The sequence below is a fragment of the Lonchura striata genome, chromosome 18, assembly GCF_046129695.1.
Source record: "Lonchura striata isolate bLonStr1 chromosome 18, bLonStr1.mat, whole genome shotgun sequence".
Lineage (NCBI taxonomy): Eukaryota > Metazoa > Chordata > Aves > Passeriformes > Estrildidae > Lonchura > Lonchura striata.
In genome coordinates, this window is record NC_134620.1 from 4,003,015 (window position 1) to 4,018,589 (window position 15,575).

Genomic DNA, 15,575 nt, shown 5'->3' on the forward strand with positions numbered 1-15,575 from the left:
CACACAGTAACTTGAAATGATTTTAAGGAACACATACACTGACTTAGCCAAGTCAAGAGGAGAAACAAAAGTGGGAGATGAAAAAAATAAGGAGCCTCATCAAAACATGCTGCACAGATGATAGATTTAGAAATGCCACCTGCCTACATGATGTTTACCAGAGCTTTTTTAAAAAATGCTGACACCGGGAATGGATACTATTCATGTGAGGGCCTCACATCTGCCCTGTACAAGAGGTGGTATATTCCCACTCCTAGTTGATACTCCATGAAATTTTATGCTGTGCAATTGTTTTTGAACTAGAGGAACAAGTCAGAATCAGCTGCCTGCCATGCTCTGCTGCATCTGCTCCGTGTTGCTCCCTTCCAGGACTGGGTTTGCTGTGGTGCAGAGGCTGCCTCACTCTTTGGCCCAGATTCTCAAAGCCATCCAAATTACTCTCTCTCACTGAAATCAATGAAAGCTGGATATCAAAATACTTTTAAGGAGTAGGGATGCACTTTCTAAATATTATTTTGTTCCTTAATACATTAAACATAGCTGTTGCAGTCAATCCTCTTCACTGAACTGCCAGAGTGGTTTATTCCAACCATCCCATCCGCAATATATCACCTTATGAGTTTCCCAAGTCACAAATGATGATCACCATACCCTTGAAGGACCCCAGAAATGCATAATTTGGTGTTTATTTTCCCAGTTGAAACTCTTTTATTTTTTTGCAGCTAACCAATTTTAAGAGTATTTGATGTAGACTACATAGATTTTCTTTAAAATCAGCAAGTCATAGAAGATCCAAAACAAATGTCCGAGTACTCACACAGAACTGGCTGATAATGGCTCCCTGACCAGCTTCTAAGGCTTCTTAGAAATTCCTTTCCTTCTATAAATGTGTTCTGATACCAGAAGCACTGGCTCCTTTCCTCACTGGCCATTCCAGTTTGGATGGCATATCAGAATCTCATTGTCACCTATTGCTTTTATCTGTGCAGCTGGGAACTCTGCAGTGGTCCAAGATGTTAAAATCAGTATTAACACCTCCCTGAGCAACGGGGCCAGACCCTCCAGGTCTTCTGCATGCTCATTTCTCACTTCTGCACAAGGAACTGTGTTTATAATGAGCAGCTGCTGGTTTATGTCCTATTCAGCAGTTGGATAGGATAATTTCCATTACTATAATAAGATCTGAATAGATCTGTTACCTTCCTTTTGAACTACAAAATGAATTGTTTTCCTAGTGGTTCTATGCCATTGTCCCTGTCAAGTATCAGACCATAATTCCTGTGCATAGTCCATGTGCACTGTCCTTACCTCTGGGTATTTCTACTTATGCCCTCCCTTACCAGTGGCAGTAAATAGACAGTAAGGAATACAAACAGCTTTTTAACATTTTCTTTGTTTTTTATAATAAATGCAGGGGTGGCGGCACCACAGAGTGCACCTTCCCTCGGTCACTTTGGAGAATAAACCAGCACTGCTGTGAGTGCTGTGCCTTGGCACAGTTTGAGAAGGGATGGCATGAAGAGACAGGCTGAAACCTCCTGGAAACAAAACAGCTTCCAGCAGCCCCCACAGCCACGGAGAGGGGCTGCCACACATTCAGAGCCAGCTCTGAGCTGAAAGGAGTCCAGGACTGCAAGGACAGGAATTAGATTTTCTGATTCTCCCATGTGCAGCCAAGATAGACTTTCTCATTCCTGGAAAGCAGAGCTGCAGTGACATCCTGTTCACTGTCTCACTGAACAAGCCAAACTCCCGAGTTTTGGGCAGCTGAAAAGTGGTGATAAGAATATTTGCACTCCTCAGATTTAGGAACTCAGCTCAAGCAGTAAACTCGAGAAAGCCTGTGTAGAACCCTTGAAATGCTTATTCCAAAAAGGTGAGAGCAAAGTAAATAAAAACCTCATTGAGAAACCTATTGAGAAACTATTGAGACCTATTGAGAAACTCACCCTTCTCTTTGCTGGCACTGCCTGAGTGACACCTTGGGCACATCAGGGATATCCCTGGAACACAAAACAGACTCATAACCAAACACAGCCTGCCACCCTGGGAAGCAGAAAATCGTACCCAGGTACTGAGGCTTCCATGTGGAGGACTGAAAATGATCAGTTTGCCTAGGACAGAAGCTGGAAGAATTAATCTTATTTCGAACAGAAAAGATTATTTGTCTTTACAAAGAGATTAATGCTTTATCAGTTTTGAGGATCTTCTCTGTATTGAAATTTTTCTTTCTAACCAGACGGAATTATTTAATATGTGCAAAATTACATTTAAGGGATGTATATTTTGCCAAGAACATCAAACTGAGCGTTGCATTAGCACACATGTTCAATGTTGTCAAACAAGATATTTAAAATGGTGTGTTCTGACTTGTATATATTCCATTCCCACAAATACTGCCTGAATCTCCTCAAAAGCCATGAAAGACACCTGTGTTAGTCTAAAAGAAGGGATGAGGCCAAAGTTACTGGAGGACCTTTGGATACACCAGAAAATCCTTCAACATTAAAGACAGATATACATATATATATATATATATATATATATATATATATATATATATATATATAAATAGAAATCTGTATGTGTGTTTGTATATATGTGATTATTTCACAGACATTGTTCAACATTAAATATTTGACAGCATTTTTAAAGTCAACATTGGGAAAAACTCAGTTTTTCTGAAGAGTGTCTCCTTTAACAAAGTTACAAGTGCAGAATTGTGCTGGCAATGCCCATGGCTAAAATCATAATGAAATCTCTGACTCCCATGTCAGAAACTGAAGCCTTTTTGCACCAACTGTTCAATTCCAGCACAGAGGACTTCAGCTTTTACCAGAGGCTTAAGGAAAAGAAGCTGAAGTCAAGGTAAGATTTGCCCTCACAGGGAAATGCAAACCATGTCCCCAGCACAGTCTGAATCCAGTCTGGGTCAGGAATGAAGGAATTTCAGTAATTTCATGTCAGGAGTTGACTACTCTCTGTAAAAGATACTGCCCAAACAGACTGTGGCTTTATTTCTCTCAATGCTATCCAACATGACAGACTATGAGATGGAATTCAATCTAAATTTAAGCACTCTCTGTAAACTATTAATAGAAGAAAAACTGGTAGCATGAATCATCATGTGGGAGCTGCAGAGCAACAGCTAAAATATAACTTACCTTTACACAATAAATGAACTGTTGGAGTTGAAAGGCCCAGCAGAAGTCACTTGATTCTTCTTCACTTGAACTATTCTCATTTTATTCTGAGGAGCAATGAGAGGGTAACCCTTATTTACCTCTACAAAATAGACATTGTGTATAAGCCAGGTTTGTCACGACACAAACTGGAGACAGAGGTGGCTGCTGACCCTGCTAGGGAAGAGCATGTGCTGGAAATGTTGGTGCAAAATGACACAGCTGCAGAGGTTTATAGAGCTGAGCTCATGTTTTAGCACCCCATTTCAATGCCAGCTGTGCCTCTGGCCATGAGCAGGAGGGCACCAAACCCTCCTTTTACGTTTTGTTCTGCCCAGACGTAATAATTTCTGCAGGCTTTTCTGGAGGGGTGTTTTTTGCAGCTCCTGACCTGCAAAGCTGACAGTGCAAAGCTGTGATTCTGCAGAGACAGCCCTGGCTATGCCCAGTGCTGTGCCCTGGTGCAGCCCATGGGCTCTGAGTGTGGCCCTTAACTCAACACAGTGGCATTTTGGTGCTCTGTGGGATATTTATTTTTGAAAAATATGATATTGTCAACAGCTCAGTGAAGTTGTCTCCAGACTGTTATGTCTCCTTCTCAAGTTTCTTTCATTTTTAAGAGCTTAACTTTTAGGCTTCTGGCGTGAGGAGAGAGCCTAAAATGGTTTAAGAAAAGGACATAAACATGGGAGTGAGCTATGCACAGCACTGGGGAACAGCACAAATAGTGCCCCACACTATAGAACCAGTGCAGATGTCAAAGAGCAAAACTACTGTGATGAGACACTGTGTGCCACCCTATTTTCATAATGAGATAAGGAAGGTTCCAAAGAACTGAAAATCCTGAAGGACAAAGACCATTTAAGAAAAGTCAGCATCATATTTTTCAAATAGGACATTTAATATACAGAAATTCAGTCCTACAGAAAGGGTTAAACAATGGTGACACAGGAAATAGCAGACAAAGGCTAATAAAAGCCTTAACCTGGATTAGAACTGGTGGCACCACTCCCTCATCTGCTTCTTTAAAAATTCACAGCCAATGTTTTTTTCCTGAACAAAGACTTGCATGGGAGAAGTCTCAATCCAGCTCTTCTAATAGAAATGAAATGAATAAAAATATTTAATTAGACATAAATGCTCTTATAATCTTGAGCTGCCAGGAACAGAAACACAATTTAGCCAGCCTGCCCATTCAAGATGCTGGGCTGCAGCACCAAGCAGGAATTCACATTTTTTAATGTTCTACCAGTAGCTACGGGTTGCAAATACCTTCCTAGGTCATGAGAAAACTTAGAAAGGAGTTCACTTTCAATGATAAGGGTCTCCTCTAAAATAATTCTCTGTGCTAATACTGCACATCTTGTGAGCTCCTCTGATCTCTGCCCTTTGTAAAATTCTCTGCAACAGACATGATTTAATCCAAGTCCCTTCTGTCGAACAAAGCAATTGTGAAACCCTTTAGCACAATTTCAGCAGAAGGTCTGTTGCTAACCTAGTTGCTCCACAGAATTTAACTGCAGAAAAACCATGACTCCAATATCAGCTTTTTTGTGATTCAACACAATGGAATATTATACTGCTGTTGCTTCTGAGGTATTTATTTCACTATTCCATATAGCTGCAGCTTTTCATTACAGTAAGATCTTAAAAATTAATGAACCGATTTTATTATATTCAACTTAGGCTCACTTATGGAGCTGGTTTCACATTTTTAACAAAATTTTTTAGTGACAGCTTGGAAGACAATCCATGAAAATACTTTGGGGAGGGAATATTATTTCAGTGGATATGGGAAAGAAAAGTTGCAGCTCTACAGACTGTGCAGACCCTGCAGTTTTAGCATCCCTCAGGCCTGGCCATGCCCTGCCCTCCAGATGCCCAGTGCACGTGGAGCAGTCCCTTCCATGGAGCTGCCATGTGCTTGCTACAGAAAAGAACATCTGTCTTCTGACATGAGTCTACTACAAAACACTTCTGAAACATTTATTTGCAAAAGAAGTGTGAAAACTGAAGATCCATGCTTAAAAACAGGATAGAAATTCATTTTAAGAACGAAAACATTTTCTTAAATCAGGCATGTTCTTCAACTCCACACCTCCAGCAGCTCCAGACTCTGCAGGAAGGACTGCAAGGAGTTCTCATGGAGAATATTTCACCTCAAGAAAGGATAAACAAGACACTTTCTTGCAGAATAACATTACTGAGACAAAGACTTTCCTGGATTGCTGAACAGTCAGAAAACACCACACAAAATCTTGGAGGGAAAAAAAAAAAAGTAAAATTAAAATACCTATACTAGCTAGTGCCTTTCAGAACAGCATTTATAATAATTAGGAGCTCATTCTAAACTTCTGGATCCAATTTATTCCAGAGCATTTGAAATTAAAGCTCTAAACCAGCATTTGAAAACAGTTACCAACCAGGATGATTTGAGACCAAACCAGGTTTAAGGTGTTCTAAGCTTTAGTTTCACCTGGAAAAATTTGTGTGTAGGCTTCTGCTTTAAACAGTCTGAACTGTTGCAGAGATTAAGCCCCCAGCCTCTCTCCAGCCCAACTTCTTTAGAGACAGAGAGGGTGAGCACACAAGTGCCTTACTTGGGTTGGGTTAAGTAACATGTAAGTAATTCTAATCCTGCAATGCATTACAGAAGTTGCTTAAACTGAACATATTCTCTGCAATTTCCTTCTCTAGAACAATACAGGCTAAGCAGACGCCTTAAACATGTCTCTCTTATCTGAAGTATTCACTGTCTTATCACCTAAAACCCTTTGGGGGTAGAGGCTGCTGGTATCCCAAGACAGATATGATTTCCAAAGAAATCCTGAGGTTATGTGCACACAAGCCCTTGGCACATGCTCCTCACCTCCACCACTGCTTCCTGCAGCACTCCTGAGAAAGCAGTGCCAGCCCCAGCCTGAGAACAGCCCCTGTGCAGGCCTTCACCCAAGAAAAAACACACACAGTCTCCTATTTGCAACCTTTATTTCATGAATAATTAAGAAGAAAACATGGCAACATTGGCAAATTGAAGGCATACATACTAAATACTCATACAGAATACGTTATGGAGAAAGTAAATGCCCAGGTCTTTAGTGGTCCTTGCAAACTGAAAGCATATTGGGTCCTCCAAGAGGTTTAGCTTAACACAGGCTTGCTGATTTCTCAAGTTCCAATCATTACCAACTTGGGTCTTTCAAACCACAAACAGGCTGAAATACACTCGGAACACTCATTCAAATTTTCCTCAAAGCTGTATTTCTCAGCTGTAACCAGAATCAAACAAAATGTTTTTTCCTCCTTGCCATTTAAATATATACACTAATACACCAGCCTAAGTATTCAAGACATAAGCACTTGTTGAAACACGTTCCATGTTATTCAGAACCTGCAGGAGCACATTTCTGTACACACACACTTAGACATGTGCACGTGGGTATATCTGTACATTTATGCAAAGCCTCTCTCTATGTAAGATGTGTAAACTATTCAAAAGGGTTCTGGAAAAAGCAAAGTACTTGCACTTGTCTGGAGGAACTTCTAAAGCCATACACAGACTGACAAACAACAGCTGTGTTTCAAGGAAGAGTAAAACCAATACAAATCAGAAAAGTTGGAAGGATGAGAAGAGCTTTTAGAATCACTGGGGTTTATAGCATCTTTAAAAGGCCATGGAAAGAGAGCTTTAAATAAGCTATTTAGGAGATATCATTACTGGCTGCAGTGTCATCTCAAACAAGGTTAGTCCTTATCAGCATAGTGCTGTGAAGTCAGACTGAGGCATCAATAAAATTCTGCTCTTCCACCACGTCCCAGATTCAATCACACTTCTGTCAGTTCTGCCTCACACCTGAACTGGAAGTACCCTCGTCCAAGAGGTGCAGGGTACCAATTAATGCCCTTCTGGGTTTGATCAGGAGAGCTGTCCAGTAGTAAATGGGATCACTGATTTATTTCAGATACACTGAACAACTCTTGATCATTACTGACCTAAAGTGAACTTACAGTCTGGAGGCAAACTACTCTATGCCTTGTTTAGTAGTGTTATACTTTCTTTCCATTAGATAATATACAGAAAAAAAAAACACATTTCTGTTCAAAAAAACCCTTCAGATACATATAAAAGTGCTACTTATAGACAGAAAAATTAACCTTACAATACACATAAAACCAAAGGTTTCTATCAAAGTGAAATGTAAATTACAAGGATTAATTACTTGAGAATGTTACATATATTTGTGCCCTCCTAGATGAATGGATTTCCAAGTAACCATCCCAAATTAACATATGCAATAATTGGAAACCATTAAAAGCCTCCAGAGAAATTTCAACAATGGAGGAAAAAAAAAAAAAAAAGAGAGAGAGAGAAAGGAAAAAAGAGCCCTGTTTTCCTCACTTGTTGAAAGAGCTCAAAGTCAAGGATGGACTATTCCATTATTGCAAGTGCAGTCCGCAGTCAGAAGAGGTCAGTTCATGAACTGTGGAACTGGGACTGCCAATGGCTCCTGTGCAGCAGGAAATGTCTGCTGGGCTCCCTCACTACCATATAAATACACCAGTTACATGCAATTAAAATAATACATGGATCACTAGTAAAAAAGCACATCATATGTTGCTATGCTGGGGCTGAGCAGGTTCCAAGCCTTGACTTCCCCAAGCAACTTCCTCATATTCTAGAACTATGCAAAATATAAAAGCCTTAGAAAAGTGCAACAAAACTAGCTTTATGACATTTTTCTTTCTGTTTCCATAAATACAATCTCATAAAAATATTATTAAACAGAAGCATACTTCCCAGTGGAGAACTAACAGGCCACATTTCAGCTTTCAGTAAATGATTTTGCCTAAACTGAAAACCCCTGAAAATAGGGGATTCAAATGAAACCAGCTTAATTGCATCAGGCTGCTGTAAGATTCTGCCAGTTTACCCCACTGCTCTGCATCCAAGTCCTGCTGGGACTGATGGGAAGTTACGTGCAACTCTGAGGCAGACAGGGGCCTTTGGGTGAGGAATATTCCAAGCAAAAGCTAATGTCAGTTGGAAAGAAGTCATCTGGTATTCACAGGTTTTACTAAAGTTTCACTGGGAGGAAATAATTCTAATATCCCAGAATGAATTAGCTCAAGGAGATCAGGACAGTGGCTTTGTCAAATGGAGTTCAAGGGTGTTGCATCCAAACAACTGGCAAGTGTAGCAAAAACAGAAGGAAAAAAAGACTTGTATCAATTAGCAGAAATCAGAATGATACAAATCTTGACCTTTTAAGTTATTTAGCATTAATTATCCACAGCATACTTGCTACATATTCCAGATGCTTAACATCTTGGGTTAGATAATTATAGAGTGTACTACAAGACTCATTCTGAAATCAGGGAACACAACAGAAGAACCTTAGATGAAGGAGGGACACAGCAAGCCACACAGTAATTTAAAACCCACCCAGCCACTCACCAGTGAAAGCAGAAACACTATTAAAAATACCTTTCTAAATAGGGACAATTGAATGCATTAAGAGCTGTCTGTGTTTTGCCAGGGAACACACACTAACTTGGGAAAGCACAATGGCACGTCCAGCGCTCCTGGCTGCCGAAGACACTGTAATAGCACTTCTCACCAAGCAATGTCTCCAACTGGTTCAGATCAGCCTAAAGAAAGGGATACACTAATGGGAGCTTCAAGAAAGGAGTTGCAGAAATAGAGCTCAGCAGAACATAAAAACCAAACAGAAATAAATATTTACCAAGTCAAGGAAGGACCACAAACAAACCAGTTAACTCAGTCCATCCATGAACATGACTATTTTAAGGTCCTCTTTCTAGACCACCTCAGCATAACTCACTTTTAGGCAAAAAGTAGCATGAAGATGTACAACTGGATTCCTTCCCAGGAGAATTTTGCCCCTTAGGAGCTCCTTTTCTGGGGACTGTGTTAGTTGCAAGAGGCAAACAAGAAGTGAAGTCACCACAGGAACACAGTTTAAAGGTGTACCTGCATCACTTCAGCCTTTGGAAGGAACTGGCACACACCACCTGGGCAGCAGGCAGTGCCCCCAGACCAGGCATAGGCAGGAAGAAAAACACCCACAAGTTCTCCAAATCTCCAGCTTCCCAAATAATCTTGGTTAAAACTAGGCTGGAATAAAAATTGTGCCCTGGGTCAAATCAGTACAGAAATCGAACTGAGTGGAAGTAATCTTCTGGTGATGCAAATGAACTCGAAGGTCTGGAGTGCTGAAACTGAGAAAATAGCTAAGAACTTAACACTGAGATCAGGAACAGAAGTGAGACTCCAATGTCACAGCTACACAAGGCAGATCCTCAGCAGCTCAAACCACTGCACTGCACCATTACAGCAGGGCTGCAATTTATTTCTCCTCATGCACCAAAAACCAGAGCATCACCTCTGCCAGGGACATGAATAAGAGTTTACACCAATAAACTGAATTGAAAATTCATTTAGCTCTGGCAAATTAAGGGCCTTCTAAGACACAATGATGGACATTACGAAAAACACAAACAGTGGAAATGTTTCATAAAGTTGGAGACAAAAAATTATCATAAACATTACATGTAACTTGAAGAATATATTTTATGCAAAAGAGACAAAAATCTACCTTTACATCGGAATATATCACAATTATATACTATATTCTGGACAAACTATCCACAAACACAAATTTAAAAGTAAAAATTTCACTGTTTTTCAGAGGCATGGGAATAAGACATTTTTGTGAGGGCCAGAGATTCACAGTGGAAATACTAAATTAGAGTTTCTATTTAAACAAGCAGCCAGATCAAACTGGATTAAACAAAACCAACTGAAAACCAAATCTAGTGTAACCCCTATGGAATTGTTTCCATCCACAGGATCCAGAGGATGACACAGCTGTACCTGCATCAGGATGTCCCACAGCTCCATCTTGTTGCCCACCCTGGCCACAGCTGGCCATGAGTAACCCTGATGCTCAACAGCACAGGCATTTGCAAGGCACATAGTAAAACACAAACGGATGACAAAATATTTTCAGTACATTCAGAAATATCTTCTGGATTAGAAGGGAAGTAAATCAGCATAAACCTGCACTTGTCATGAACAAAAAGCCAGGCTGTTTCAGGATGAACTATGAACAGAAACAAAACACAACAGTATATTTATTCCACACCCAGAAGGGCTACTGCTATTTTTCCTCTTGAGCAACTGAATGTGGTTTGAACCTTCAGAAAAAGCCACACTTTGGAGTGCAGCAGGGCATTGTGTTTGCTTTAGCTCTTCCATTGCTTCATTCCTTCCACTGGGCAGCTGGGCAGCACCTCTCCTGTAAAGGCTCAGACACATCAGGACACAACAGCCTCTTCCTGAAGCCCAGGGTTCTTGGGCTGGATTCACAGAGTTTTATCAGACAGATGACACTAAGAAGAAGTTCACTGAGCTCTGAAGTTCATAACAAGATCCCTATTATAACTACTGCTAGCTTTTCTCTCTCTTCCTTTCTGAAGACCAGCAGTTCATGTTTTTAACAGAAGGATTCTGGCAAACATGATTTCTCCTTTGACAAATGGTGACACTCTCAGGGTTATTGCAATTAAGGACTCTGACAACATTCCAGGTAAATGAAGATGACCATTGGACAGAAAAAAAAATCAGCTCAAAGCTCGAATTACCTCACCAAAATATGTGATCAGTTAATTTAGATCAAGAAATGCTATCCTTTTCATTAGAAAAATAGTATTTTTTAACTCTAAGGCAATGAATAAGACAATCATAGATAAGGATATCCATTCAGAGGATAAACAGAAGGGTTTTTAAACACTGATTGGCAAAATCTGGAATTTAATAATAGGAGATAGAAAGCAAGACTTTACAGAAGTAATGTGTATTTCCACTACAACTATTCTTATTGAAACCAATGAAGTAAAAGAAAAAAAAAATTAAGAAATATAGAGGAGAGGAAAATGCATTTCAGACTTTTATTAAAATCTATTAATGAAGCTCTTTCACTTGAAACCTCGCTTGTAACAATTGTCTTTAGATTATGCTGGCTCTTCAAATGCACCGGTCAATAATCTGAGGGTCTCTACTTCTAGTTCTAAAGAGCTGCAAGAATGTTTGAGACACCACTGCTCCAAAAACTTCTCCAAAGGCCCTCAGCACAGGTTAAGTAGTTGTTTTGCAAAGTTCCATAATTCTCACAGGCACATATCAGTGTAAATGTGTATTCTTATACAATGCTAGAGACATGCTGAATTGTTACTCTTCACGTGGGCTATGTTCTTCAGATGATGGGGTTTTGGATTTGGCAATACTTTTGAGTTAAATCTGTGCTTTTTTTACCATGAAGAAGATTCACAGATGCCAAGCACAGTTGCATTCACTGGGTTAACATCTATGACATTCAAACTGTCCTTAACAGTCGTAAGAGCACCATAGAACAGATTTATTTTCTTTACAATGGGGTTACTGCTGAAAGAGCCTGTGCTTATAAATAGCAGCTGTTACAGAACTCACTGCTCAAGTCAGCTTCTGCTTAATATTAATGAGATGTTCCACGGCTGAACTGCTGTGAAGTGTTCAGAAAAGCAAGAGGCAGAAGCAATGACAGAGTGAAGTCTCTCCTGGATTTGACAAACAAGATTACAACAAACAGCTCGTGACAAATGGAGCCATGAAACCATTGGGAGCCATTAACATTCCACAGCAGGCCCTGAAGTGCCAGGACGTATCAACTCAATGATAGCTAAGGCACTTAAACTCTTTTGCCCAAGAGCTGCTAAATGAATTCAGGTACATTTTCAGAAAGAAAAAGAAGTTGACCAGACTAAAGTTTCTCAATTCCTTCCTTGTGACAGTGAGTCATTTCCACGCAGTATTTGAGATGACTGGGTGGACACACATTACATCAGTTCCTCCATAGTCCTTCCCAGGGAACATCTCACCTTCTGTCACTCAGATGAGCATGTGCAAGACCAACGAAAAACACACAGAAAACATGGCAAAGCTGGATTTTGAGACAAACTGCTTCATTATTACATCTTATTGAGAGTATCTTCTCTGCAGAAGAAATGCTATCCCAGTTCCAAACTTCTACCACAGATACCCACGCCATGTTCTCGTATTGCTGTAGAGGAAAGCCCGGGGTGGCTGCGTGTGCTGCACAGGCAGAGCAGGAAGAGAGCAAAGAACAAGCCAGACAAGGGGTGATCACTGGTTCATTTCTGTCATAGTGGAAGCACAAGGACTTTGCACAGATTCCTTGAAGTGTAGTGTACCCTGAAAGCCAGGAGCTGCATGTGCTAGTCTTTACAATCCATAAGATAAAGATGAAAAGCCACATCACTGTGACAGAGGTAGGCTTATAATGAAGCTTTAGAATGAAGACTTCTTCTGTGCCAGATTATTCGAGGTATCAAGAGCACTTTTCTCTTCAATTTGTCATTATGGAATCAAAGCTTGTTTTCCTAGAATATTGTGCACATTTTAAAGGATGGAAAATAGCTGTATAGGCAGTTAACTAAGTTACCATTAAGAACTCTACTGTATGGGGCTGCCATATGCTGTGGGTAGAATATTCAGAGTCTGTGAAATCAGGATGCTACAGAAAGTTCAGTAATATGATGCCATGTTATCCTTTTCCTTCTCAAAGCTTTATCTGTACATTCAGTCTCCTATATGCCAGAGGAAGCATTCATCTCGCTCTCCCAGCAAAGAAAGTTTCAGGAAGTCTGACTGGAAAGGCAGCACAGAAGTAGTTCAGGCTCTTTAGGCTACATAATTAATCGGAATAGCTTAATAACTTGGGTTGTTCCAAGCACTGTGGCAACAAGTTCTTACTTTTAAACAGTTGTTTCCATGCTTAGTAGCTGAAGCAATCTGAGGCAATTCATGACAGTGTCACTGAAGTTTGAGGGGACTCAAATGTTGCCAGTTTTCAGTGAAATGGGGATTAGCATTTCAGTAAGATTTCCATCTGGTAGCTCATGTTGTATTCCATGGATCTGTTGAATGATTAGGGTTCAGGTTTCAAAGTATTTGTAAATTGCTGTAACATACAGCATGACATTCTGCCAGTCTGGACGCTCAGTTCGCACCATTTCATTGATGTCCTGTCACAGAAAACAGATTGGTCAAAATCAGGAACGAAAAGCCTGAGAGCAATGTGGCAGTGTTTTCACACATTCCTGGGAATGGTAAATCTGTCAAGTTTCCACAATTTAAAGCACTGATGAAGAAAGCTCTGTTTTCTTCCATATATCTTGGTATTACTTACAAAATGTAATGAATAGCATATCTGTAGATAGTTATTTTGTTGACTTAAGACTGAAATACCTGATGCTGTATGCTCAAGCTGTCCCCCACTGAGCACAGCTGGTACAACAGTCAGACAACAGTCAGTGTTCACATAGCCTTGCACCAGCCTTGCAAATCAACACAACCCACCCAGGAACTGTGAGCCATGGAATCAAGGCCCAGATATTAACGAAATTCAAAATTCCCATCAGATTAAGCATCAATAATAATTGACTCCCATTTACCCTCTTCAGCACATGTACAAAGCAAAAGAGAGTGATGCAGTTCCTAGTAATTTCTGTTTACTGTAAGGCTCTGTTTGAAAGCTTTGGATGCAGGAATCTCCAGAACTCAAGAAAGAAGTTGTGAGTTCTTTTAGCTGAACACCTTCTTCAGAAAAGGAGTAACTTCTACTTGCATTTCACTCCTGTTTACATACAGCAGGTTTCACACCCTTCTTAGCCCCTCACTCATGTAATATGGATGAGAAAAATATCCACAAGCCTACACATCACACACAGTGTGCATGCAGGTGTGTAAATAGATACAAACTTCTTAAGATGGATGCAATTTGCACTTAGACTGAATTCCATTCAATTTGCCTGTTTAGAGTATCTTTAATGAAGTACATCACAAAAAGGAAGGGCAGACACCAACATTTGGACTAAGGCTGAGTTATGCAAGAATTTCTGTAGTTATTTTCCACTATCTCATTCTTACATCAGCACTTGGTAAAAAACTTCCACATCTCAAACCAGTGCCAAAGGCAAAGTACGAAAGCCCAGGAGTTACACAGCCATTGTCAGCAAACACAATGCTGGGGGGTAAAAGCACTGATAAGGATCAAGGAAAGTGTTATTTTTAAAAACTCTGTTGTACTGTTAGTTGCTAACTATGGCAGCTTTGTTAGAACTTAGGTTGCAAAAGTATCACTTAAATCTCATTTCTGATAATGGCCATTTCAGCTGAGTTTTTGTGATCACACACAAGGGTTTGGGATACTCCCAACTCCACACCTTTAAAAATACTCCTGTTCTAGTAAACACTTGACTACTGAAAACTAATTCTTTTATTCTAAAATTTGTGTAAGACAACTTTTAAACCATCACTGAAAAAACCTTACAACTATTTGCAATGATGACAAATTTAAAGTCTAAACTTAAGAGTCAAATCTCAACTCTTACACTACACTGAGAAAAAGGAACAAATTACATTGCTTGTTTTGTAGCTCCAGAGTTCAAAAAAACCTGAAAAATTCAGAAGTAGGTCAGAGACAGAATGGATTTAATGGATTCTTGAAATCTTATTCTCAAATAATTCTCAAAAAAATCCACTGCCATTATGAATATTTATTTTCATAGTGGAAGATAAGTGTTGGTGAACCTTCCTTTTAAAGTTTAACCAGATTGCATTACAGTCATTATTTAGTGCAGTAACCTCTAGTTGAGCTCATCTGCTGCTATTTTTAAGTATAAACATCCAGATCTTTTGAGACTATAGAGTAATTTTGATTTTTATATATGGGTCATAATTCATTCAATATACATTTAAATCTTACCAGAGTGGATTTGATGCCAACACTTTCAGCTGCCTGAAAAGCCAAAGTGAAATTTCTTCTCTGCATGGGATATGAAAACATGTTAGAAAACAAAGAAATACTATTTCAAATATAGCAAAATGGTCTTAAGAATGTTCATAATAATGCTACTACTTAAGCTTCAAATGGAGTATCTAAATTGACTACAATAATTTAAAAGAGCCATAGGAATGAATGTGTTTTAATATCATCCAAAAACTAATAAAAAATTTTATTAATTGCCTGTTCAGAAGATAATGCTGAATATCATTGCCAGTGAAGAACAACTGAGATATAAAATACTAAAGAAGGGATTATTTAGTCTCTGAAAAGCATAAATAAAAAAAAAAAACTCTTCATGCATTAATGAAATAATTTTTTGCTTTTAGGATCTATTATCATAAATTGTACATCCTGGGCTAACCAGTGGCAGACCAGAATACAAAGAGATGATTTGGAAATTCTAGTAACACTGGGGTTTTTAGAACTCAAATTAGTTCAGTGGTCTTTATTAACTCATGTTAACTAA

General features: G+C 39.4%; 2 protein-coding genes across 2 annotated transcripts in view; both read right to left on the bottom strand.

Annotated features, from left to right (window-relative positions):
* Positions 1-2,008, bottom strand: part of ADORA2A (adenosine A2a receptor) — a 31,215-nt gene extending 29,207 nt beyond the window's left edge. The window contains exon 1 of the mRNA XM_021549870.3: positions 1,950-2,008. The gene's annotated coding sequence lies outside the window, so the exon portion shown is untranslated. The remainder of the gene's footprint in view (positions 1-1,949) is intronic.
* Positions 2,009-6,153: 4,145 nt separating this feature from the next.
* The window catches only part of SPECC1L (sperm antigen with calponin homology and coiled-coil domains 1 like), a 62,882-nt gene continuing 53,460 nt past the window's right edge, over positions 6,154-15,575 (bottom strand). Inside the window, exons 15-16 of the mRNA XM_021549942.2 lie at positions 15,029-15,088; positions 6,154-13,286 (exon numbers count right to left, since the gene is read on the bottom strand). Coding sequence (XP_021405617.2) covers positions 13,197-13,286; positions 15,029-15,088 — 150 coding nt within the window. The 3' untranslated portion in view covers positions 6,154-13,196. The remainder of the gene's footprint in view (positions 13,287-15,028; positions 15,089-15,575) is intronic.